This window comes from Lampris incognitus, chromosome 10 (genome assembly GCF_029633865.1).
Source record: "Lampris incognitus isolate fLamInc1 chromosome 10, fLamInc1.hap2, whole genome shotgun sequence".
In the NCBI taxonomy this organism is placed as follows: domain Eukaryota; kingdom Metazoa; phylum Chordata; class Actinopteri; order Lampriformes; family Lampridae; genus Lampris; species Lampris incognitus.
This window is the reverse complement of record NC_079220.1, coordinates 17,861,033-17,887,772: the sequence shown is the minus strand read 5'-3', so window position 1 is coordinate 17,887,772 and position 26,740 is coordinate 17,861,033. Positions and strand designations below refer to the sequence as shown.

The 26,740-nt window shown below is 44.1% G+C and overlaps 1 protein-coding gene across 1 annotated transcript in view; it reads right to left on the bottom strand.

Moving 5' to 3' along the window:
• Window positions 1-1,296: 1,296 nt before the first annotated feature.
• The window catches only part of smg1 (SMG1 nonsense mediated mRNA decay associated PI3K related kinase), an 81,497-nt gene continuing 56,053 nt past the window's right edge, over window positions 1,297-26,740 (bottom strand). The window contains exons 37-64 of the mRNA XM_056287794.1: window positions 26,114-26,355; window positions 23,708-23,862; window positions 22,452-22,674; window positions 22,083-22,329; window positions 21,673-21,902; window positions 21,083-21,334; window positions 19,659-19,797; window positions 19,025-19,134; window positions 17,963-18,181; window positions 17,337-17,530; window positions 16,777-16,949; window positions 16,314-16,593; window positions 15,021-15,293; window positions 13,477-13,711; window positions 13,070-13,296; window positions 12,330-12,486; window positions 11,379-11,568; window positions 8,369-8,655; window positions 7,832-8,041; window positions 7,472-7,609; window positions 6,871-7,023; window positions 5,859-6,038; window positions 5,535-5,762; window positions 4,776-4,987; window positions 3,671-3,771; window positions 3,357-3,533; window positions 3,057-3,163; window positions 1,297-2,804 (exon numbers count right to left, since the gene is read on the bottom strand). Coding sequence (XP_056143769.1) covers window positions 2,727-2,804; window positions 3,057-3,163; window positions 3,357-3,533; window positions 3,671-3,771; window positions 4,776-4,987; window positions 5,535-5,762; window positions 5,859-6,038; window positions 6,871-7,023; window positions 7,472-7,609; window positions 7,832-8,041; window positions 8,369-8,655; window positions 11,379-11,568; window positions 12,330-12,486; window positions 13,070-13,296; window positions 13,477-13,711; window positions 15,021-15,293; window positions 16,314-16,593; window positions 16,777-16,949; window positions 17,337-17,530; window positions 17,963-18,181; window positions 19,025-19,134; window positions 19,659-19,797; window positions 21,083-21,334; window positions 21,673-21,902; window positions 22,083-22,329; window positions 22,452-22,674; window positions 23,708-23,862; window positions 26,114-26,355 — 5,417 coding nt within the window. The 3' untranslated portion in view covers window positions 1,297-2,726. The remainder of the gene's footprint in view (window positions 2,805-3,056; window positions 3,164-3,356; window positions 3,534-3,670; window positions 3,772-4,775; window positions 4,988-5,534; window positions 5,763-5,858; window positions 6,039-6,870; window positions 7,024-7,471; window positions 7,610-7,831; window positions 8,042-8,368; window positions 8,656-11,378; window positions 11,569-12,329; window positions 12,487-13,069; window positions 13,297-13,476; window positions 13,712-15,020; window positions 15,294-16,313; window positions 16,594-16,776; window positions 16,950-17,336; window positions 17,531-17,962; window positions 18,182-19,024; window positions 19,135-19,658; window positions 19,798-21,082; window positions 21,335-21,672; window positions 21,903-22,082; window positions 22,330-22,451; window positions 22,675-23,707; window positions 23,863-26,113; window positions 26,356-26,740) is intronic.

Genomic DNA, 26,740 nt, shown 5'->3' with positions numbered 1-26,740 from the left:
AACGCGTTAATTTTTTTAGCGTTAAAATATTAACGTGTTAACGCTTATAACTAGTTTGTGTTTATAAGCAGTTTTATGTGTTTATAACTAGTTTTTATAAGCAGTTGTATGTGTTTGTAACTAGTTTGTATGTGTTTATACATAGTTTGTATGTTTATAAATAAACAGGAGCAGGATCAAGCAGGAGTCTCCATGGACTTTGGTGTTCGCGGATTACAATGTGATCTGTAGTGAGAGTAGGGAGCAGGTTGAGGAGAGCCTGGAGAAGTGGAGGTATGCACCGAAGAGGAATGAAAGTCAGGAGCAAGATGGAATACATAGTATGCATGAATGAAAGGGAGGAGGGCAGAATGGTGAGGATGCAAGTAGAGGTAACGAAGGTGGATGAGTTTAAATACTTGGGTTCAATTGTTCAAAGTAACAGTGAGTGTGGAAGAGCGTGCAGGCAGGAAGGTTTACAAGATGGTAGTGAGACCAGCTATGCTATATGGCTTGGAGGCGGTGGCACTGACGAAAAGACAGGAGGTGGCAGAGTTGAAGATGCTAAGGTTTTCATTGGGAGTGATGAAGGACAGGATTAGGAATGAGTATATTAGAGGGACAGCTCAAATTGGACGGTTTGGAGACAAAGCAAGAGAGGCAAGATTGAGGTGGCTTGGACATGTGTGGAGGAGAGATGCTGGGTATATTGGGAGAAAGATGCTGAATATGGAGCTGCCAGGGAAGAGGAAAAGAAGAAGGCCAAAGAGGAGGTTTATGGATCTGGTGAGGGAGGACATGCAGGTGGCTGGTGTGAGAGGAAGATGCAGAGAAGAGGAAGAGATGGAGACAGATGATCCACTGCGGCGACCCCTAACGGGAGCAGCCAAAAGTGGTAGTAGTAGTCATTACATAGTTGTCTTCTCTATTTTCCAAAACTGTTTTCAGGTGGCGACCTATAAAGTGTGGCTGGAGAAAATGGTGCAGTGTTGCATTTTTTGGAGGCTTCCGCCTGGAATTTTCTTTATTCTGGTCCCATTAGTTGGATTTCATCCATTTTGAGGAAGGAATTTTTGACAATTTACCATATCCTCTGATAACATTTGATTTCAAAGTGTGGAGGAGAGGCCTTTTCATAATGTCATATCTTACGTTGAGTGCCGACCCAGCACGTTTTTTTAATAGCATACTTGTCACCAAATGGCACTACATATTCACAAGTCTGTAAACACCGATTCAAAATCCATTCATGTGTTACTAACAGCTTGAAACACTAGTTAAAAATCAAGTTAAATAACTGAAGGAATGACAGTCCAGACCTCTTAATTCCACATTTATTAGGCAAACAAAATCCAATAAAATCTTTGAGAAATACCAATTTGCACCATCACCAAAACATCACTTGGCTCTCTTTAATTTCTCCAAATAAAAAGGTAAAATTAGAAGGTCAACATCAATAAAACGCAAGCATCAAGGGAAGGAGGATGAATACATATCAGGAAAGACAGCTTTCACAGGCAAGTCAGAAAAGGAGGCAATTTACTCTTATTTAAAGTAGAGATTGGGAGAAAAGTTTACAACACAACGCAGATTAAAGATGCACATTGAAGAAAAAGGAGAAGGTGGGTTTTCTGGTGGTGTGTCACCCGTCAACTCTCAGATCCATTGTGTCCTCGCTTAAATCAATCTTCAAAAACATCCTGTCTGAACAGGCTGTTTTTTTGTTTCTTTTTAAACGTTTAAAACTGGAGTAAGTGTTCCTCACAAGAACAATCTTCACTTGACACTCATCTGCCAAATTGGACGATACAGATTACTTTAGTATGTGTGAAATAGGTAGTTTGTTTCTGTGAGATACAAGTTTTGAGGAGAAACAAGAATATTGATTATACCGATTTCCCCCTTAAAAGATTTTTTTTTTAAACTTAGGCTTCAGATGGGTCCATTTAGCCTGTGGGATTCTGCTACCCCTACTCCACATCACATCCGCCCAATCACATCCCATGCTGATCTGCCGTGGGCCAACCATCGCACTGTTGGAGGAAAGATTTAAACAACTGGCCAATCTGACGCCCCGTAAATCTCAGCCGCAGTTTCTGCCTTGTGGATAAAGTCCGAACCCGGCGACGTGACGCTTTGCCCAGGTGGGTACTTCTTTAAAAAAAAAAGAAAAAAAGGGGCAGTCTGCAAATACAAGGCCAAGCCTGCAAACGTACAATGTCCTTGCATAATCCTGCTCGATTCTGCCTCCTAGTGGATTCCCCAGTTGTGTTTGTGGTTTAGTATGGTCGACAGGATCGCTGTGATTTATTTTCTTATTATTGGTGGAACACTGCTAGCGGATTGTGCAGGTGAGGAGGGAAGGTTATTCAAAGCAAAGGGTGACGGAACTACGTCGTCTGACATTCTGTGGTTCCCTTGCTCCCTTCCCCTCCCCCCATCCTGGGCAGCCTTTGCCCCTTCAAACACCATAAAGGAGACAGGTTGCAGATCCACTGAGCGGTGTGTTGGCTGGATCGCTGATGGGCGGGGTAGTGGTGGTTGCAGCGCTGCTACGAGGTGGGCCCCCTCAGGCTGGGTGCCTCAGGAGTTTGGGGGGGCTGGGGTGGTCTAGGCATCCGCTTCCCCCCTACCTCCCCCCATTGTGTGGCACGGGTGCTGCGCGACTCCTTTGCCCCCAGACCCACTGGATTCTGGTGGATCTCTGAGCCTTTGCTGGACCAAAGAGATAAAGTGGCATACCCCGTTCACACCCAGGCTGTCCAGCCCTCGTACAGCTGGGCCAGGTTATCCATGTTGGTGGCCTCTCTGATGACAAAATCCACCTGGAGAGGAGACAGGATCAGTTAGACATCCTGACAGACACCGGTTGACACCCCCCCCCCCATTTTAAACCATATAATTTCTATAGCCTCTTTTAATGAAAATCAGAATGGTAAGCAAAGACTACTACCCAGCTCTTAACAGTCCAAAAAAAAAAAAAAGGTAAAAAATGCAACAGAATCCTGTCAAAGACTTGATAATTAGTAATACAAATGTTATACACAACAAGGACATGTAATTGGTGCGTGCTGTACCTGTTCAGTTATGCTCATCCTTCTGTTGGGGTCCACATCTCTCCCCTCCAGCTTAGCTTTCACCCGCTTCCACACACTTACAGCATAGGAGTTCCTCTCCTGGACAGCTACAATGCAAAGAACCCCAAAAACATACCAAAGTGACTACAAGGTTAGATATTTGTGGCATTCATTTCAGTCATCCAGGTAGCAAGATGTCAAGAGTTAAATTGAGTTTTTTTTTTTGGGGTGACATAATTCATCTTAAGATGCATATCAACCAAGCGAACGGTGAATGGGGCATGTTGAAAAGGGCTGTACCTCGTCCCGTCTTGGGGTCGCGTACGGCCCGCTTGGGACTGGGATTTAGCCCCTTGCTGGTCATCAGTAACGTGCTGGGTGGGGTGTCTGCTGGGGTGCCCAGGTTACGAGGGAGGGCCTTGCGTGCATTCTGTGACATGGAGTCAGGCTGGGTTTTCATCCCGCTACATCGCACCGCTGGAAGATACATAGAAGATGCATCAAAACACACCTTTTAACATCAAGGTAAAAGCTACAAAAAGTCCTCCTACCATACAGCCCCTTTTCTCTAATGAGGTAGAGCGTGTGTTTGTGTGTGACAGGGATGCATATACCTGCGGCAAAGCTGGTCTGCGCTGTAGAAATGGGGCTGGCACATTCACCGTCTCTTTCAGTCACCAGTGGAGATGCAAAGCCCACCAGCCCATTATACACACTGTGAAGACAAAGCAAACAGACTGATACCTCTAAGAGTTAAACGCTTGATATGGATGCTGACTGTTGTATCTAGTTTTATTTCACCAGTGACTAATTTTGTATGAGTGCATGCACGTCCACGACTCCTTCCATAACTCAAGGTAACCTGATGAACTGCGACCTTGAAGCTCAACTGCTGAGGGACTCTTTCTTAGGGTCTACACCAATACCAATTTTCAAAAGGGGAATAAGAATAAAGCGTCTGCAAGGAAAAATGTTAGAAGTTTAGGGTTTCTATGCTAAATGCTAAAACCCACGCTGATAAAATTGAATAAAAATGAAAGTGTATTCCCAAAGCAAATTTACCGGTCTTGGGTCGGGCTGAAAAATTGCAGATTTTTTCGGGCCGGGCTAGGGCTTGAACACCACAGGCCAGGCAGGATTGGAGTTTTTGGCCCTTGCAGGGCTCTACAGCAGGGTAATTTAATTTTATCTTTCTGTCAGCACTAAATATATTTTGCATCTAATTTCTGTATCGTTAATTTAAAGCCAAGTGTCTGTTTTTTTAGGTCAAAACTGACCCGAGAAATGGACTGAAAAGGGGGCACCTGGCTGCATGCGAATATCGATAAATGGACCAGCACCAGAGGCATTCCCATATGCACAGGTGTTGGAGCTCTTTGAACGATTAAGATGACAAACTCTGCCATCTTTGTACACACTAAACAGTGTTTTATTCCTTTTTTTTAATACATTTTTTTTACATTTTTTTTTTACTTCATCTTAGTCTTCCCATGTTGGTAGATAGAGGGGGAGGTTGGGTCTATGAAATACCTTGTCAAATTAATAGAAATGTTCAATAAATAAAAATATTGTGTAAAAGGTCACATGTATTTGTTTGTCACATGTAGTAGACCATTTTTGTGCTGGCAGATAATGCCAGCCCTTTCTGTCGGCTACCACCACAAGTATGTTTCAGACCTGTGGCAACACTGGTGTATGTGTGTGCATTTCCTTGCCTACCTCTGGCTCTGAGTGTGGAGCTCCTTCAGGGTGACGGGTATCTCTTGCAGCAGCTCCAGTTGCTCCTGGCTGCGTGGCTGGCCTGTGGCTTGCACCACCGAGAACAGCACCATCTGTACATTGTCCTGCCACGCCTTGTACTCCAACAGGAACTGACGCACACTGCCCTCGTAGGCCACCTCCTCGCCCTCTGAAACTGCATTCTCCTCATCCTAGGGCAGGGAAGGTAGACAGTTTGATCACATCTACTGCCGGAGTTTGAGCCAAAATGGGTCCATCAAGGAGAGCAACATAATATCCAGCCACACTGAGCATCGTTTCTCACATTTATACCAAGTGTCTATTGGTGTGCATGCCTGCCTTTGCCATCTCTCCTTAGATTGTGTAGTTGTGCAATAGTTAAGTTCTACCTAACAGATGAAGATGAGAAAGCCTGTAAAAAAAAAAAAAGGTTATATGTCAAGTATTACAAAGCCCTTGTCTTTGTCCATTTAAAGCACTAATATACTTAGTTCCTTAGGTGTTGCACGTAACAGCTTGCTAGTATGGCAAACAGGGTCTGAAATACCTCAACTTCAGTTTTTTTCTTTTTTGCTTCGTTTTCTTTTTTTCCTTGTGTGAGTGATGTATCCAAGTGCTAGAAGCTGCTGTGAAATGAGTCAGATTCCTCGTGTGCAGAACTGCACTAGGCCAATAAAGTTGATTCTGATTCTTGCTCCTTCGAGAAAAAAAAAAGTCCTCACAGTGTGTGGAACCTACCTTTGCCATGGCGCGTAGCAGATGCTTGACGTCAGCCAGCTGTCTGTTGTGTGTGGACAGAATGCCCTTGATGGAGTCCACGAGCAGCTGAAGGGTCTCTCCACAAGTGTCAAGCTGCTGCTCTCTCTCCTCTTGGGCCGCTTGCTGGCTACTCAACTCCTGGTTAAGCTGTTTCTGGGCACATACCAGCCAGTCGGGGCTGCCGATGGGCAGATCAAGCACTGGGCTCTGGAAACCAGGGGAACAGTCAGGAAAACAGAATCTGAAGACCTGATCATATGCAGCCAACATGCACTCCTGATAAAAATCAGGGTTCAAACCCACCAGTCTGTGCAGCAGCTGAAGCTCAAGCGGGGACACGGTGCTGCTGAATTGAGCAGCATAGGAGCAGGTCTGCTGGCAACGCTTCAGCAGCTCAAAGAGAGCTGCATCCATGTTGAGGGCCTCAGGGGTCCGTGTGCGAAGGCCTTCAAAGTTCAGGATGGTGGAGCACAGGAAGGTGACCTGAGGAATTTAAACACAGCACATGATGCTATTACTTCCTCCACTGAGCAGGTAAAAACCCCCCCCCCCCAAAAAAAAAAAAAAAAAAAAAACTGGCCACTAATAAAATGCAGGCTCATTTTTCCTGGTGGTACGCTAGGCAAGTCACTTCTGAAAGGCAATCAAAATTCAGTTTTTTGGGGGGGGGTTTTTTTTCTCACCAATTGTATCCAGACAATTACCCCACTCTTCCAAGCCGTCCCGGTCGCTGTTCCACCCCCTCCGCCGATCCAGGGAGGGCTGCAGACTACCACATGCCTCCTCTGATACATGTGAATTCACCAGCCGCTTCTTTTCACCTGACAGTGAGGAGTTTTGGAGGACGTAGCGCGTGGGAGGATCACGCTATTCTCCCCAGTTCCCCCTTCCCCCCCTAATGGGTGCCCCGACCGACCAGAGGACGCGCTAGTGCAGCGACCAGGACACATACCCACATCCAGCTTCCCACTTGCAGACACAGCCAATTGTGTCTGTAGGGACGCCCGACCAAGCTGGAGGTAACACGGGGATTCAAACCGGCGATTCCCGCATTGGTAGGCAACGAAATAGACTGCTACGCTACCCGGACGCCCTGAAGGTTGATTCCATTTTAAAATTTCAGCTTGCTGGCAGTGTCGCTACCAGGAGAACTTTAGATTACATTTGTCAATATGGACCTTGGCTGGAAAAAAACAAAAAACTTTTCCTGACCCAAGGAATTTCTGATACACAAATGACTTCCGAAACATTTTTGTTAGCGCTTCAGTGGACCACCCATGCTAAATGAATAGAGGAAATCCTTTGTGTCCGATACCTGGCTGGTGCGCTGGTTCTCTCTAGCCACCATGGCCCGGCGCTCACTAATGGTCAGCTCAAAGTCCTGGAGTACAGGGGCTAGTGCTGGGTTGGCGCCCCCTGCCCACTTCAGACGCTGCTCGATGCTGGCTTCTAGTGAGGCCAGCTTCTCCTTAAGAGGAAGAGACAAGACAATGATCAATTAAACAAAAAAACAAAACAAAACAAAAAAAAAAAAAAAAAGAAGAAGAAAAGAAACCGAGTTGTTGATTTACTATGTAACATTATGCTGCCTTTGCCATTTGACAGGGATTGAGATCAACAGCTTTTAAACTTCTTAGATGATAAAAGCTTTAAACAATTACTCTGCTTTAGGGTGTCTTCATGATGAACGCATTCTCTCTTAACGACAACAAACAAACCATTTCTCAAATATTTCGAACCATATCACAGGATTTTGACATTTGACTGGGTGAAACTTTCAGAGGGCTGAAGTAAAGCTCAATGGGTTTGAACACTGGCAGAGGCCATTCTCATTAGACTTATTTTAACATGTGATCTTATTGTACCATGAAAGTTTTGAATTCAATAATTTTTTTTTTTTTTAATGTGTTTCAGACCTGAATGGCTGCGATGGCAGCCTCGTCCTGACTCAGCTTGTACAGCTTCTTTTTCATGTTGCTCAGGATGATGGAACGAGATGGAGGGCTGACACTCAACGGCTGGCTCCTGGGCCCCAGCACATCCTCATGCTGCCACTGGGGGACACACACAGTCACATATGGGCACAAGGAAGAAAAACATAGGCATAGGACATGAATACCAACAGATTTTGAGACCTTTTGTAATTTTGCCTCTTTTTTGTTTCACAACCAACATCAACAAATAAACTTTGACACAATAATTACAAGTTTAGAGGCTTGTGAGGCCAGTGAAATGAACACATATATAGAACAAACCCATAACAAACCAGTTCTCACCTGGAACATTGTGATATGCAGCTGAGTCCTTTGAAGGCTGACCTTGGCTGCGTCCAGGCTGGCTTCTAGCCTCCGGAGCAGGTCCACTTTCTTCCAAGCTGTGTCATATGAGGAGGCCAACACAGCGGCTCGATTCAGCAAGAGCTGGGAGACCCGGCCCGACGCCAAGCTCTGTTCTACAGCCTTTTTACATAGCTCATCCAGCGACACCTTCACAATGGACAGTACAGAAGCTGGCTTTAGTTTTCTGCTTGAAATTAACCCCACCCACCCGCCAAATGTGTGTACAATTTAGCTTTGGTGGTTAGTCTGTTAGTATCGCTTAAGCAAGGAGCCAGCTCTTCAAGTAGTCTCTTCTATCCTAGAAATGATGCTGGCAGTAAAGGAACTAGACTGCTTGGTTGAATTCCTAATCCACTTAAACAAAATTACCTAACTTTTGTTTGTCCTCATGGCTTCCCTCACTTACCTGCCATAAAACTTAAAATTAATTTGTTATTAAAAACATTAAAAAAAAATAAAATTTAACTGCCACACCTTACTCTCAGCTCCAAAGTCTTTGGCCTCCACCTGGGCAACAACATCCAGCCCCAAGGCAGACAGGGTACTGCAGAGGGACAGACCGAGGGCCTGAGAAGGAAGCCCCATCAACATCTGACGCACAAACTCTGCTGTGAAGGCCTTGATGGGCCATGTCATCTGCTCCTCGCTCACCACTGCCACACCTGACCCTACAGCAGCTCCAGCGCCCCGATACAGAGGCTTTCCCAAAACCATGGGCCCGTTGGAAGTAGAGGGGTCCTCAGCTGATGGAGGGCAGGTTCCTGAAAAAAGAGGGTTTGTTAACATCAGAAATACACAATTTACCAGTACATAGGATAAAATGGCACTCTGTGCCTGGGCTGGGGTTCTGTTAACCGGCTACGTTTTGGCAAAACGTCCAGATTCAATTAGCTCAGAGTGTAATTAATCTCTTATTGGATCATTTCCTCACAAATATAATGCCCTACTTCACATCTGCAGTAAATTGCTGCGGCAAAATAACAAGAGGAAGATTGTTGGTTTTGCTGATGCAATGTAACAGGTGATGTCATGCGTGAATGCCCTTGCAGCACGCCTAATTTAGCTCATTTTGTGTACGAGCCATCATGGCTGACAGGCAAACATGCACCAGGATGTGGGTGCATTGAAACAAAGAAAAACAAAATCATAGCCGAACATTTGCGGCAAGGTCTTCACAAGCAAATGGGGAACTAAGCAGTTTCTTCAGGGTCGCCAGTCTTTTTAGGAAATAATTTTTAAGGACATTTTCCAGGACTTCTGCTTGGCTATACATGATAGCTTTTGCTCGGGAAAGGTCATACTATTCAGTATTAACTATCAGTGGAAGCCTCAACAGTCTCTAGATCAGGGGTCTCAAACTACCGGCCCAGGAGGCAGTTTTGTGCGGCCTGCGCTATGTTTTAAATTTGTTCAGCGATCCGGACCGCGTATCCATTTTGCATGTTACTTAAGTGTTTTTTTTTTTTGTTAAACGTTTCTGTGTTCTGCACTAAGTACTCCGTTAAGATTAGTTGTGAGGCCAGTTGCAGACCATGTAGCCTAATGTCAGTTTTGCAGCACTCGCTCCCTCTCACACTCACACTCACACACACACACACACACACACACACACACAGTAGCCAGGCACTGCGAATACATAAACTCAGTAGGCTAGCTCACTTAACACTCTTCATTTAAAACTGCAGGGGGCCACACCAACTTGTCACTGTAGCATTTGATAGTGTGAAAGCCTTCCCCGTGAAACTCTGAAATAATAATAAAAAAACGATGTGAAGGTTATATCGTTGAACAGTTTTTTTCTTCATCCCTATTGCACCGCCCTCCTCCATAAGACGACCTGTCAACTGGCCCCCAGGAATTTTGAGTTTGAGACCCCTGCTCTAGATGGACTGTGTAACTTAGCTGGTGACTGAACATACCACCCAAATGTCAAGCACTACTGGGCAATCTCTGCAGCTAAAATAAAAGCAATCTCAGCTAAATATCAGACCAAAATATAACATCTCAGTGGGTTAAAAAATATTTTATAATCCAACTTTAACTCAAACATTTTCCATAACCTCAATAATATTCCAAGGAAATTTGGTTAATTGTATTTCCAGGTGTTTTCCATGACTGGAAAACTAGTCTAGTCCATATTTACCAGGACACATGGAACCCTGTTCCTTGCCAGAAACAATTTTTATGCCTTATTAAGTAGGCCTACAAGTCAATGCACAGGCCAAGTACAGGTCACTGGCTACCCTCTCACAAAGGGGAGTTCAGAATATATCAGCACAAGAGGAGATGCCTAACCACTCTGAAGTTTTAGTCTGAAACCAGCCACCAGAGCAAATGTGGAGCTTCTCTCCCTTTATATCTTGATCTGTTTGCTTTTGCCATACATACTTGTAGCCAGATCTGCTTTTAAGCTGTGAACCCGCCACTAACCATATTAATAGCAAAAAGGTGAGACCCTATCAGGTTAAAGTCATCAGATATATAGACTAGTAGATACTTTCGAAAAGCAGCAGAAATACTAAAGCTCCACTTGATGATTATTGCCATCTTTTCAAATACATTCCTAACTTCTCGGGCAACTCTCAGTAACTCGAGGGCTTACAGAAACTCTCCAGAGTTGTCTTTAAGCATGCACAATAATCAAGGTAAGAAAATCCAAGAAAGTTGAATCAGTTCCTCTGGCTACAACGTTTATTGACATACATTTCACCACTCATCTAAGTGACCTCTTCAGTCTAAACTGACTGCAGGTATCCCCACCCCTTAGGGCCCTGACACACCAGGCCATCAGCCAATGTCGGGCCGCCAGTCAGCATCTGTGACCCTACTTTTTGCGGTGTGTCCTGCACCGTCGGCGCCAGTCGGACCCGTCGGCAGCTTTTCAGCCGATTCAGCATGTTGAATTGGCAGAACCCGTCGGTGAGAGAGATCACTCTGATTGGCTGTTCAACTTAGCAAAACAGTAAAGAACGTACATGCTAGTTGGTCATTGGCTGTCATCTTTGCAATGTGTTCAAGGGCTACTTTTTGGCCCAGATGGCAGGCGACCCAACAGTCGGCCTTCATTGCCGCTAGTCGGTTTAGTGTGTCTGGGCCTTTATAAACAATACAGTTGCGTAACAACCGAAACCAATGATTGATTTCATATGCAAATATAGGTGTGACCATTAACTAGAGTTTCAATGGCCATGTGTACTATTCACAGAGGATTTGGGAATGTTTAAAATCACAGGATTGTAAGATGGTGACAGATGTACTCTTAGTCCCCCCCTCTTGGTTTAGGGATGGTCATTTCCTCTTCACACAGATGGCCTCTTTGACTTCCCGTTCTGTTGCCATCTTACAATCCAGATGAACTGATTCAACTTTCTTTGACTCTCCAGAGATGGCATAAACTAATTCAAGTATCCAAATGAGGAACACATGGATATGAAAACCAAATGTCGTTCGTCTCGAGATGCCTTGACAGGTGGACTGTTCTTACCGGCAAGAGTTTGTGCAAAGGAGGTGCAAAGCCTGAAGAAATCCCTGATGGTCTGCAGCCTCTTGAGGAAGAAGACCTCCTCCAGGACTTGCCGCTGAGCCAGGCTGTCAAAGAAATGCACCTGGGTCCCCCGTGCTTCCCTAATTACGTCTACCTTCCTCCAGGCTGACGGCACATCAAGGGAACTCAACTGGACCCAGGCAAAGGGAATGAGGAAGAGCATGAAGAGATGGAGTGAGGCATAGTTTAATTACATTCACTGACAACCACTTATAGCAATACATGGAGAAAGGGAAAATGCTATACATCAAAATTACATTCGAGAACTAAGAATTCGAGAGTAAAGTGAAAAGAATTAAGGATTAGACTTAAAGGAAAAGGTTTAAAAAGGGAAAATGAGAGAGATGGAAGATTAAAGAAACTGAGGAAGTGAAGGGAAAACAAGGAGTGAGAATACACAGAGGTACGAAAAAAGTGCTGACATGAAACGCACATTAAAGGGGTCAGAAACACTAACACGTCATTTGAGACATTAACCGATAGCTGGGTGATGTTTGAGGTAGCAGACAATAATAAAAGTAATTAACTTGGCAAATAAGTGTATCTTTTGAAATGCTATGGTTTCAGGCACTAAATCATTTCTTTTTGGTAATTGAGGGGAAAAAAAAATCACAAGTAGGTGAACGTCGCCGGATGTTTTGTATTGCCGTACTTTAGTACAACTCTACATCAATCACTGCCCCTGGTATAACTACGTTTCAGAGAAAACTGCAGCCCTATCCATTTTCATCTAAGTTTTTGATAGACACCCCCCCCCTCCATTGTTGCTCTCTATATCCATTTCACTGCATTTTTTTTTTCATAGTGGGGTCAGGAGAGAGGGAATGAATCTGGGGGTTTCATCACCCTTTAAAGTAGTTTTAAGCAACAAAACATTATGTTGAGTGCTACCTTCTCAGTAAGCTGTCCGAACGCCGTCTCCAGCTGGGCAAACATGCCATCAAAGGCCACGAGCAGCATCTGGCCAGCGGACATCTTGGGGGCATCTTGTCCTGGCCTGTCCATGCTATGAGGCTGGATCAGTTCAGAGTACTGTGCACGTAGCATCCTGAATGCACACAGAGAGACCAGGGTCAATGTTGCCTGTGCTTTCTCATACCTATATCTGTTGCACTTCATTGTAGTGTCAAGACAGCTCTTCCACAGGTGCAATAACCCACATTTGGGTGGTGTAATACCCCCCCCCACCCCATAATATCTCATCTTCTTGGTGGCAAAGTGAGCGTTTGACATTTTAGCACAGTTAACACAGCTCTTTGCGGAAATTAAGATACTACTGAAATATCAATTTAGTTGGCAAGCACTGCATTTTAAATTTGACATTAGATATCCAATCACGTCTGACAGTTTGCAGTTATAATTCTCAGTAGTATATTACTGTCATGAACACATGAAGGAAGCCCATTTTAAACTTAAAGAAAAACATTTTGTTTTGTAATATTTTAGGAAAACTATGCAGGAATGCATTTTGTAATGGTGTATTATCTAACCAAAATCTCTGAATCTTGTTCTGACCCTGTCATGTTGCTAAACTTTGGGAGTGTCAGTTCCATTAACCACATTGGAGCGGGACCACTCTGCACACAAACCCTTTTCTAGGCATGAATCAATTTGTTAGAATCCCACCCTACCTGGTGATATGGAGGCAGTGAGTGTGAGAGTCCTGGTCCAGGCCCATAGCAGCCGAGCGCAGGCTGGCATAAAGGCCATCAGCTAGACTCTGCAAGCTGAGGCCATCAGAGCACTGCTCCACTAGTTGCTCTAGCTCCGTCAGCATCGCCTCCAGGGTGGGCTCGCCCTTCAGCATGCAGCGCAGCGCCTCAGGGAAAATGATTTGACGGAAGTTGGAGTTCAGTTCCTGCAAGGTGGAAAAAATGTGGTGGGAGAGAGACTGATGAGCATGATGGGGGATGGGTTAGGCTCACATAATCCCAACACCCTACAGGTAAAAGACAGCTCAACAAACTTGCATTTTATGTCTACATTTACAGTTTATCGAATTAAAAATACCAGCAGCCAGCCTCCCTCTTCCACTTACATGCAGACAGGTGTAGACTGCATTGGCCAAGTAGATAGCCTGGGTGGTGTGTGTGGGGGCCAGTAGCTCTAGGTCGTGGGGTAGAAGCTGGCAGCGCTGCAGAAGTGTAGCAAGGGCACTGACGTTGCCGCTCATGGTGCACAGCTCCTCCAGGAACCAGGCCCCGTCGCGCGATGTTAAATCCACCAGCTGCTCACCGGCACTGGCAGCAGCGCCTTCCATCACCAGGTTACGCCTGGGTGGGAAAGACATTTCTGAGCTTCTCTAAAAAGAGCTATGCCGCCAACAAAACTAGGTTCTGTGCAGTTTTTCAAGATTTGCTGTTACAAAATGTCTTTGTGCAAAAGGGAAATTAACTGAAACCCAATCTTTGCTGGGATCTTGTTTTTAAATGTGAACATGCTCCATGGATCACTTCAACATGTACATCTTGACAAGTTTTTCCTTCTTTGTTTTGTATTTTTCAACACGCACATACTGATGTTAAGACAACTGGCATCTTCACTGGAAGAAAAATGGGAAAGGGCTGTCACACCCATATCTAAACCAGGATTTCTGTCAGGAAATAATGTCGCTGGCCAATGTGACAGCCACATTTCAATATAACAGACATTTGAGAAGTTTACCAGACATCCTCAAAATGTGTAATTGATTCCACAGATTCAGAACAAAAAATTTTTAAAAGTTTATTTAGATGAGGGAATTCATGTCAGAAATTAGTCAGTTAAGTTGTAATAAAATGAAGTCATATGCTGCTCCTAAGGTGATGTTTTATTGAAAAACAAAATATTGTAACTTGTGTTGCTGTCTAGACAAATTGGTATTTTGAAAGGACAAAAAAAGTCAGTCACATTTACCCGAGATATTCTTCATAGGACAAATTTTGCAAGCGATAGGAATGTTTAAGCAACTAATTAATAATAAAACTAAGTGGACAAACACAACAGAAGCTAGACTGCTTTAATTAAGCCTAAGTTATTTTGGTCAGACCTTGGTCTGCACAAAATAACTTGCAGCTGCTGGGGGTGGAAAAAAAATGTCAAAAATGTCAAACTCCTTGGAGCTGCTTGTGATATGCATATTCTTTGCAACTTTGCACTTGTGAGGGTGTGATCTTGAGACAGTATTTTTTGTTTTGGAGAGAGAATCTGCTCTCGACTGGCACACTGGGACTGGAGATAATCTGAGCAGTCTTAGCCAGTTTTGCCTGGTCAAGGGACACTTGGCCCAAGTCTCATATGAGGAGTTTGTAAACTACGCTGAAATGAATTCCAGTGTATTCATAAAGTGTAATCATCATGGACACTGTGCCATAAACAATGACTATATTTGACTTTGGCATTGCAGCACATACATAAAAAATATAGAACAAAAGTTTAAAAGCCAATATTTTCTAAAATACAAGTATATAAAAAGCATTTTTCCATGTGACTTTTTTCTCTTTGACAATTTGATTGGCAACAGTTTTATTTACTGGCTTTTAAGTGTTTTTATCAGTCAAAAGCTGGCCATAGCCAGCTAACGGAACCATTGACCTTGCTCACCTGGTGAGTGTGCACAAGGCTGAAGTGATGATCCCTGCCAGACTGAGGGAACCTGGCTCCCCGTTCTCCCGGAGGAAAACGGCAATGCAGCGGTCAATCTCTTGCAGCTGCTCCTCACAGGCGTGCACAGTGGTGCCTTCAGCCTTGAAACGTTCTGCCTGTCGCACCACACGGGCATTGGTCTCTGCTGCCTGGTGCTGAAGGGCCAGCTCCACACTCGAGAGAAACTGGCAGGTCGTTGAAGGGGGCTGGGGTGCAAATAGGACCTCGTACCTGGTCAGGAGGGAGAAATGTGGTAAATATCTAGAGATGAGAACTAGTTCCTACCCAGCTGTGTGTCTGATGAGATTCTGAAATAAAGATAACATAGGTAAGTGATGCATTTTCTAGGGAGACTGAATTTCAATCTTATTGATCATGTCATATTAATAATATATGAAATGGCGGGTAATATGCTGATGGAATCTTGATGTATTTGTAAAGGCCATGCATATGAGATGCTCAGTTATAGCCAAAAGCCTTGGATTTTGACAACTATTAAATCATTTATTTTAAACCAACCCTTTTATTTAGTCAAAGTTAAAATAATGGTGACAGGAGAGAAGGGACTGGGTGGAAGACCATAAAAAACTATACCAAAGAAAGGGACTAATGAAATTATAAAGCTGAATTAATTTAATTTTTCTTATTTTTCTTCAATAATAAGCTTATCCATCAGGACCAGGGAGCTGGGTTATGTAATACTAACTGCTTGGTATTTTTACCCTGATTGAAGGAACTCTCCATATACTGATGTTGACATTTTTGAAATGTGGTGTTGTGGTAATGCTTCTTTTGGGACAGATAATCTACCAGTTCTACAATTAATATTCAAGTGGAACAGTATGCCCATATAGTTTGATGTAGTTTGCAATACATTAAATTGTCTGCGTTAAATTTAGTCTAAGGATGCCATTTTTACTAGGGTGGAAACTGTTTACTGCTGAGGTGACAGCACATAAGCAACAACCGCTGCTGCACCTTGTTTGTAGTTCTCACTGCCAACTGGAGGGACAGATCTGGGATATCACCGATTTCAGCTTTAAAGGATATTTCTGTTAATTTACACCCTTGGTCTTATTTTCGTAGTTTTTGCCATTGGTTATAATATCATTTTATTCAAAGGTTTCAATATGAAGTTTTTGGATACAGTACCACCACTAGACACAGCCTTAATGGCATCTGTAGGTCGTATATGATATCAGAAGGGAAACCTAAAGCCAGAGAGAGGACAGGGAGTGCATAGCTACTGACTGCCTGTAGATGTGCTGGCAATGCTCCACTGTCATGTCTCGTAGCAGCTCTTCCATCCACGCCTTCCACTGGTGGGCCCGGTGGCGCAGTAGGGTGGCTCGTGGGTAGAGCAGTGCCACTGTGGCGTAGCTGTGCAGCTGTTCCAGACAGCCTCGTAAAGCTCCACGACGCTGCTGTAATAGGGCGCCTACCTCTGCCTCCAGCCCCTCACATTGGCTTATCAGGTGGGCCTGGCCCGCATTCTGCAGGAAGGCTGTGGCTGGCACATAGCTGGGAGGGCCTAAGAGTCAAAAGAGGAGAGGTGGAGAGATGTTAAGATTTTGTCTAAGTGAAAAGAAGCTCAGCTCAGGTCTTTCCCTTTAAGGTAGCTCTGTTGGCTTTACTGCTGTACTTGACCAACTAATTTCAACCTCACAACTTCATTGGAGTGGCTACACCCACGCTGCTCTCCAGTAAGCCTCACCGAGGTCTATAGGACTGCTGATGTCCTGGAGCAGGCTGGCCAGCTGGGTGGCCTCCAGACTGGAGAAGGCTGCCTGGTATTGGGAGATCCATTGGTCCAGGTCAGTCAGCTTGGCCTGGATAGCCTCTTGCACGGTGCGCTGCCGTGTCTGTAGCTGGGTATGCTCAGAATACCTGTGAAGATGAAGGGTGGATAGCCATTTCATCAAGAGCTTTCAACAAGTAGCGATACTGTATGTATTGTCATCTACAATGTTTATAGGCCCCACCCCAATACACTGACAAATCCTGTAACCAGTAGTCTTACCATGCATCTCTGAGGGGAAAAGTAGCACTGATTATCCTTAAAAAATTTTCATCAAGTATGTAAGAATGAAGCTGGAAATTTTACCACCCCAATTATTTCCTACTATTAAAAGGGTTTTACTTCAAGTCAATATGCTAACAAGATAGCATGTCAAAACTTTCCACTGCTGTTAGTTAAAACAATGTGTGTAGCTAGTTACATTATAAACTGGATTATAGTGTGGCTAATGGTAAAGGCCAGGGAAACCTCTTGACCTTTGCTCTAGGGTAAGGATGAGGTGGTCAGGACGGTTCTCAGCTCCCTCCAGGAAGGCCATCTCCTCTAGCAGCTTGGCCTGAAGCTTTTCTCCCTGGCAGAGCATCTCCTGCAGTGCCAAGTACTCCTCCACTGCCTCCTCCACTTGGGGCAGCACAGCTAGCATCTCCTCACGGTTCTTGAACCAGTTTACCTGAGAATTCACAATTATATTCATATTCACAGGAAAGGATACATTTGATACAGGGCTTTCTACCACTCTGGCTCCCTTTGGCTTATTTTTCCTTATTTCAACAATACAGGTTCTAAGAAAGTTAGCCTACTTCAGTGCTACTTATCGTTCAGAAACTGTAAATTATCTTTAAACTTATATAAGAACTTATTAGATTAGGCTACATAGTGTAAATGGCATATCTTACATTGCTGTAGTAGAGCAGACCACAGACTCATTGTGACAGACAACATGCAGTTAAATTGGCAAGTTATGGGATGTCAAACTTAAATTTTCTTTTATTAAAACCCAATACTCTCTAAATCTGGGCCTTCTAATAATGACAGGGCTTTTGAGATAGCGCTGTAATTTCCAGACATCTTGGCCTGGAGACAGTGCACTGCCATGGCTAACCTTGATCTCAGCCACGCGGGAAGAGAACAGAGAGTGAGTAATGTCCCTCTCCATCTCCCTCTTGCTCTGCTTGCTCTCGGCCTGTTGTCCACCTCCTCCATACACCGCTCCGGCAAATCCCACTTCCCCCCCAGCTGTCCAGTCCACCAGCGGGTCGTAGACAAAGGCCTCCAGCAGAGTCAGCAGAGTCTCCCTGCCCCGCCGCATCATCTGCACAACCTGGAAATAGACACTAGTCCAATTACAAACATCCTTTGTGAAAAAGGATCCTGATGGAAAGCTCAATATCAAGAATGACATAGAGAAAGGGAAAGAGGGAAAAGAGACGAGTATAAGAGAGAAGGCAAAAAAGGTAGATGGATATGGGTATTTAATACTTGGATTAGATGAATATGGATATTCAATACTTGGATTAGATGCCAGAGCACCAACCAAAAATCCCCAAAAGTAAAACCATCCCAATGACCAATTTTTATGCACTTTAAACTTAAATACCGTAGTAAAAGCAAATATTACTCTTTTTAGTCCCAGGCTGTCATTGCCTGGTACCTTCTATTGATATATTACTAGGTGCTTTGTTGTAGATAACATGGTGACTGTATTTTTAAACACTACATATGTATTTAGCTATGATCGTGCCAGCCCGTGCTGGTGGTGTCACGGAGTAGGTTTATTGCCAAGGGTTGGCTAGTTGAAAGCCAAATGTGAGTTGACTTTACTAAAGTGTTCTTTTACATTTAAAGATGTTAAGTGTATAAAGTAGGACGAAAGCGAAAGCATTTGCCAAGAGTGATGGCCTGGCCCCTGTGATGGCCTGGCGGCCTGTCCAGGGTGTCTCCCCGCCTGTCGCTCAATGACTGCTGGGATAGGCTCCAGCATCCCGCGACCCTGAGAGCAGGATAAGCAGTTTGGATAATGGATGGATGGATAATCACAAATTTACAAGGAAGTGCTTTTGATGGTTTGGTATACTGATACAGGAAGCCAGGGATTGAGATGCAAAAGTTGGTGGACAACACATGGATTTGCATGAAAAATATAAGACAATTCAGTCCAACTGACCTGCTCACATGAGAGCCTGAAGATGCCCTCTACCCCAGTGACACCCAGGGCTGTCTCGATGTTATGGGTCATTCGGAAAGGCACTTTCTCTGGGACCCGCAAGCTCTTTCCTGATAATACAAACATGTGACGCATCATGTATGAATGTAAATTTTAAGCACACAAAAGCAGTTCACTTTAGCTTTGCTTCCAAATAAATGGCAGTTGTGGGGGGAAAAAAGTTTACACCTATATACATTATATGAAAAGGCTTCATTAGGAGGGCTGGAGAATTGGAAAAACAAATTACACACCAGTAGTGCCATTGTTTTTGTTTTTTTCAGCCTAATGCAACTTCACAGGCAAATCTTTTACAGGGAAGTATATTGAAGATTTTCAGCAAGCTTCCAGCAATGAAGTACCATTTAAATTATATATCTATTTTGGTTGCAGCAATGAATTAAAATGGCTCTCTAATGAAAATATTCTGACAAAAATGTATTCTAGACACGATTATTCCAATGCAAGTTAGTTTAATGCGTTTAAATTTTCATTTTATGCATGCATAAATGAAAGTGAAAAGGTTATAGTGATTGAATTTACATTTTCATACTTGCATTTAAAATCTAGCAACCTAGAGACTTCCATATTTTACCTTTTTCAAAACAGACATTATAGTCGATGTGCACCACCTCTCCAGTGGACATGTCGATCAGTACGTTATCCAGATGACGGTCACCAAGGCCAATGATATACCCAACCATTGACATAACAGCAGTGGATCTCGCATATGACTACAGGAAGCAAGAGAATGGATATCAGCCAAATATCTATGCTTAAAACGCCATTTAACTGAAAAGAACTAAAAACATTTCCATGACCACGTGTTAAACTCACTTGCATTTTACCAGTTAATAAAACATAGGTATCTCTCCATTTGAGACTACTCCCTGACCCATAAAAACTATACTGCATGTTGCATTACTTGGGACATCTTAAAATTATAGGTTGGGTTTTAACCGTTAGAAAAACCCGAGGTATGCCTACCACTATCACCCAATGTTTATGCTTGTTTTAAAGGACCGAATGCATCTTTCCTCCACTCTCAAAGTGACAAGTGGACATGCAGCACGATCGCTAAGCTAAATGGAAAAACAAATTGGATACTGAAATGAGAAGTACAATATGTGTTGGGTACGCAAGTCTACACCTTGCTCATGGATATGGATGGAATATTCAATCAATCCATTATCTATACCCTCTTCATCCAATTCTCGGTCAGGAAGAACTGGAGCCTATCCCAGCAGGTATTGGGTGGAAGGCAGGGAGACACCCTGGACAGGTCACCAGTCCAATTCATCTAACATACATTTTGGACTATCGGAGGATACTGGAGCACCCCGGGGAAATCCACACAAACATGGGAAGAACATGTAGACTCCACACAGATGGAACTGAACCCAGGACCCTCTTGCTGCGAGGAAACAGTGCTAACCATTGAGCCAACATGCCAGCAGAGGGACAATTGTTGGATAAATTTGACTTGATTTTTTTATTACACTTCAAATCAAGAACAGACCCCATCAGTCCCCCATCCCCAGAACTTCTGTGTTTATCCGCATGTCCTGGCACTTCTTTGAGTAGATCCAAACAACTGTCTACAGCTCTTTATGACTTAATTGGTTAGGGATTGTGGTGGGACTAAACTGATGTAGTCTAGCCAACAATAAGATAGCCTACTCTGATTTATGAGCAATCTTAAATGGCCTCACCAAATCTGGCTATTACAATGACTACACCAATTTCTTGCAGCCAAGACAGAAAATCATGAACAAAGCTTTATATGGAAAACAAACACTAAAAACATACACCAACCATAGCTCTGTAATAACTATGACACACAAAGAAAAATCGACTAACTATACTCGAAAAACACGATTACACATTTCCAAAAAATGAAATCAATCCATTCTCCATGCTTATAACGGCCATCTCCTCTTCCATATGCAACCCATGATAATTGTGAGTGGTCCAAGCCTTACCAACTCCTAGATCAAGCAGTTTGCCCGTTTAATTTACCTGAGTGACCCTCCACCACTCACTGGGTGTGGTGCAGGAGCACCACAGCTCTTTGGCAAGCAGGTTGGGGGGTGTGGCCTCCATCAGCTCCTTTAGCACCTCTTTCATCACATTGAGTGGCCAGTCCCGTCGCGACACATCCAGGCTGAGGCCCACTGCCTTTAGGGCTGGCCCAATCTTGCTGTAATAAAGCTCACTGGGGCGAGGGACCAGAGGTACTGGCTGGGGTTGTTGCTGGAATGAGTCCTGGGCCTGTAGGAGGGTGGACAAATGGGAGAGAAGACCAAGTGGGGATGAAGAACAAAGATATTAGACAATGTTACAGTCACTTTGTCACTTAATCAGTACAAGATAAACAAGACCCAGATTTTAAATGATATTCAGAATTCACTTAATACCTGGCAATACCATTTTTCAATTTCAGACCAAAATTCTAGTGGGGTGCCTTAAGATAATCACTGATTTGTTCATGAGGAAATAAAGCTTTTGTGATTCTGTGTTAATAATTACCAATCATTAGACCCTGTTATTGAAGTCTTGTTATTTACTTTGTGCTGTGAGAAAACAGACACAAGGCAGTTGAGTATTACCTTCTGGGCCTGCAGCACAGCCTCCCTTTGCTGCCAGCGCTTGTAGAGGCCAAAGAGCGGTGTGGCACCATCCACCCACTGGATGAGTCCTGAGCGGGTGCCCAGTGGTGTGACAGAGTAGTGGCGTGCGTGGAAACGTGGCTGCTCATGCTGGTTGACCTTGGTGAACATTGTGTTGACAATGGACAGGAACTGCATGATACGCTCATCCAAGTGCAAGTCCTCCAGACCTGAGACAGAGAGAAAATATTGCCTTATACCAATTGTCTCACTCAGCCCCATCACCTCATTTACAAAAAAACCTCAAAACTTTTTAACATTTTTCTGATGGTGGCCACTGCATAAATCTAATAACATTTCTCATTCAACAGAGGTTAACAGGTGCATAAAACCAAAGACTTATCCCCCACCTTTAAAAAGGTAGGGATAATTGCGTCCATCAGAGCCGAGGAAGAAGAGTTTCTTGGGTTTCGTCTTGGTAGGCAGGATAGTAATGGTATTTCCCACACTCCGGATAGTGACCGCATCATTTGCAGATACCTCACCAGGCAGGGCCATTTCTGTGGTGGCCATGGATGCCAGGCGAGGGCTAATTTCATTCAGCTGCAGCAGATAACTTGCTCGCTTTTGTGAACGTTGCTGCAGGCTCATCATGATCTGAACACACGCACACGCACACACACACAGAGTTATATTCAATTCCATTTTTTGTAGCATCTTATAACAAATGTTCATATATGAAATGCACACCCCTTACTGCACGACCCAGGTCCCCTTACCTGTCTGAAGGGAGCCCAACTGCTGGCAGGGTTGGCTGGGTTATGGGGGCTCTTGAGTCTCTCTAGAGCAGATGTAATGGCATCCCCATAGCTCTGTTGGAACCAGGTCTCATGTGGTGTCTCTGCTTGAGCTGCTGTGATGCTGCGGACATGCTCCAAGGCAAACACCACTGGACGCATAAGTGCTGAATGCTTCTCACGCATAATGGCCATCTTCTCATCCCTGTAGGGCAAGGCCATATGAAAGTAGTGCAGGTTAATTTTATAAATAATGCCAAAGGTCTTAAGCAATGTCTCGCGAGAGTACCATTTGTAGGTGATAAGACTCAAAGAGCTCCTCATTAATTTTTATTAAGTAGGATTGTAACTCGTGAGCCTCGTTCAAAAGAATCCATGGCACACTGTTGTCTTTACAGTAACATTAAAATGGCTTTATTTCAGATGGCAAGTCACACACCCAAGACACAGTTGCACTTCTGCTTTCTTCTCTACTTTTTGGCCATATTAATGACGCATATCCTTGTCTGCATTTACCATCATTCATCAATATTAGTTCATGTTAACAAATAGGGATGTCGGGTGTCCGGGTAGTGAAGCGGCCTATTCTGTTGTCTACCAACACGGGGATCGCCTGATTGAATCCCCGTGTTACCTCCGGCTTGGTCGAGCATCCTTACAGACACAACTGGCTGTGTCTGCGGGTGGGAAGCCGGATGTGGGTGTGTGTCCTGGTCGCTGCACTAGTCCCTCCTCTGGTCGGTCAGGGCGCCTGTTCGGAGGGGAGGGGGAACTGGGGGGAATAGCGTGGTCCTCCCATGCGCTACGTCCCCCTGGCAAAACTCCTCACTGTCAGGTAAAAAGCAGCAGCTGGCGACTCCACATGTACTGGAGGAGACATGTGGTAGTCTGCAGCCCTCCCCGGATCAGCAGAGGGGGTGGAGCAGCGACTGGGACGGCTCAGAAGAGTGGGTTAATTCGCCAGATACAATCGGGGAGAAAAAGGGGGGAGAAAAAACTAGGGATGTCGTTTTCTAGCTATCATGTCTCTTATGATGTAAAATCCTCTTCACTAACCAACTCTTTCTGTTAGGTGATCAAGATATTTTGTCTTGCGCCTTTGGAAAAAGATGTTTTGTCAAATACCTTTGTTTTTTTGTCATTTACTCGGCTGTTCTAACTTTCTGGGGCTCGTCTTCAAGAACAAAATCGCAATTGCTAACTGAAATCAAATGTACACTTTTGTGTGCCAAACTCACTTGCGCAAGGTGTTGTTGTTCTGCACCCTCTTGACTTCATCCTCAAGCTGCTGAATCCTGCGTAGAACATGCATGTGCTGCTGCTGTAAGACCCCCAGCCAGAGCTCATCCCACAGCAGGGTTACTCTGCGCAGCTCACCCACCAGCAGCTGCACCTGGAAGGCACAGTAAAGGCACGTTTCAAGTTTTTTTTTTTTAGTTTCAAGTTTTATTTATCAAATGCACGATGATACAGCGGTGGCAGACATTGCTGGCAATGAAATGCGTAGGCATCAAGATAACCTCAAAAAAAAAAAAAGATTTAAATTTAAAGTTCGACTAAAATCAGAAATCCAAACTTTTAACAGTATTTACTAGCCAAAAATGTAAAATTAAACTAAAATCTCAAATCTAAACTTTAAAGATAGAATGAGCAGGACTTCCCTAAAAAACAATGTATAGACTCGTACAAAAATAATACTTCTCAACCACCACTTATAGCCCACTAGACGTGTGTGGCGGTGTCTGTATCTGCGGAGACCCTGTACTCTGCCTGTATTTTGTTCATTTTGTTGTGTACGGGACGTTTCTGGGTGTTAACCTTTGGGCAGCGGGACTATAAAACCGAAGGGATCAGGTGTCAGATTGAAACTGTAACCACGCATCCAAGAGGAAGCTAAGACAACGGCGGACCCAGTGCTAAAAAGACACAGTCACCATCACCAAGCGGACAAAGCTCGTTTCAAAAAGAGTGAATCTGGGGTCGGCTTTCACCTGCTGGCGAAAACTGAAGGAGAAGATGGGAATGAAGAGCGATACGGGGTAGGCCTGTACACTGGGGTTTGTTTTGGCAACTGCGGTCAGGGGGCATGTCCTTCTGGTGATGTTGAGCCGAGCTGGGAGGAGGTGCCAACTTTGAATATTGTGTTAACAAACCGCAACCGACAAATCCTACTCATTCTACCTTTAACATTTAACAGTCTGAAATACAACAGATTTACAGAGGTAATCACTACGGTAACTTAGAATAGAAATAAAAACATGCGAAAATGAAAAATGGCAGAAGAATAGTACAGAAGCTGAGGTCAATATGGTTGTGTAAATAAATATGTAATAAATATATACATAGTGCAGGAATGGGTACAGCAGAAAAGTGAAGAGCACAGTATAAAATGAAGTGTGCAGTGTATGACAGAGAGGTGTGTATGTGTATGTGCGCTCAATGGTCAAGAGTCTTGAGTTCAAGATTCTTATGGCTTGTGGGTAAAAGCTGTCCTTAAACCTGTTGGTTTGGGACCAGATGCTCTGGTACCGTTCGCAAGATGGTAACGGGGTGAACAGCGTCACAGGTGGCTAAGGGCCGCACATACATATGCCTTTTCTTTTTTTGGGGGGGATCCCCCCCCCCTTTTCTCCCCAATTGTATCCAGCCAATTACCCCACTCTTCCGAGCCATCTGGGGATCCGGGGAGGGCTGCAGACTACCACATGCCTCCTCCGATACATGTGGAGTCGCCAGCTGCTTCTTTTCACCTGACAGTGAGGAGTTTCACCAGGGGGACAAAGCGCGTGGGAGGATCATGCTATTCTCCCCAGTTCCCCCTCCCCCCTGAAAAGGTGCCCCGACTGACCAGAGGAGGCACTAGTGGAGCGACCAGGACACACACCCACATCCGGCTTCCCACCTGCAGACATGGCCAATTGTGTCTGTAGGGACGCCCGACCAAGCTGGAGGTAACACAGGGATTCGAATATGTGAGCCCTGTGTTGGTAGGCAACGGAATAGACTGCCACGCCATCCGGACACCCACATATGCCTTTTTAAAGAGTTGCTAGCACTAAAAGCACTTTTCAAGGGGTTTGTACCAGAAAAAGAACATATTAACAGAGTTAAGAGCAGTATTGCCCTATACCTTGTTGGCTGAATTTGTGAATCATGTGAAATGGCTGGTTGTGTTGCCTTATTAAGACACTCCATCCCAATTTACTTTTCCTGTTTTTTTATTTTTTATGAACACGTCTACGCTAACTATCTCATGGTATCAAACAAAAAATTTGCAGCAAGTGTAGAAACATTATGTGGAAACACTTTCAATTTTGCTTTAATTTGTAATAATTTCATCACAACAAAAAAGTAGACTCCACTCACAATGTACTTCAGTTGCAGAACCAAGGGCCAATAATTTTCCCACTTGCATATTTTACTCACCTAATTTTTAATTTTCCTCTATGGAGAATCAATCAATTACATTTTGACCAGCGAGGGTAATTCATATACATCCTTTTAACTGTTGAATACATTGCACAATCATTTAAACCAGATTTCAAATAGTTCTGTTTTGAATCATATGATTCCACTTTCAAGTGTATTATATTTTTGTAAAATCAAACAAATGTTGATTTGATTTCCAGTGCAGAGCATCATACCTGCAGCACCATGGTAGGGTTGGCTGATGACAGCTTTTCTACAATCTTGCTGTAGCAGTCCTGCATCATGGCTTGGTCCTGGCTGGAGCATAGTGCCGCTAGTTCCCCTCCACCTCCTCCTCCACCACTGCTCTCCTGAGAGGTAGGCTGGCTGCCTGGCTGCTCCTCCTCCTCCTCGTCTCCCAGGCCCTCTCTCTGCATGTTTCCTAAAAAAGTGGGTAGGGCCGAGGGAAGCTTGCTCCCTGGAAGTATTGGGTGGAGATTAAGGAGGAGACAAGTGATTTGTTTGATAAGAGAACAATGGATATGTTTCAGCTATAACAATTCAATGCTATTATTGAGTACAAGTAAGTCAAGACTAAGGAAATTTGCATTCAGTAGCCTTACACTGTGAATCCAGCAGAGGCCTGTAAAAAAGCAGGAACTGTTTTCTATGGAAAGGTCATGCTTTTTATGTTCTTGAGCCAATATAGAACTCTCTAGAGCTTAGCTTCCTGAGCGCTCCACTTGTTTTCAAAGTTTAAACAATTTTAACCTTTGCTGATGCGTACAGCTCAGTGTTACATCTAGTTTCACAAACTAATAAGGATGAATGAGTGACAAGATGGGACTGGAGAAGTAACAAAA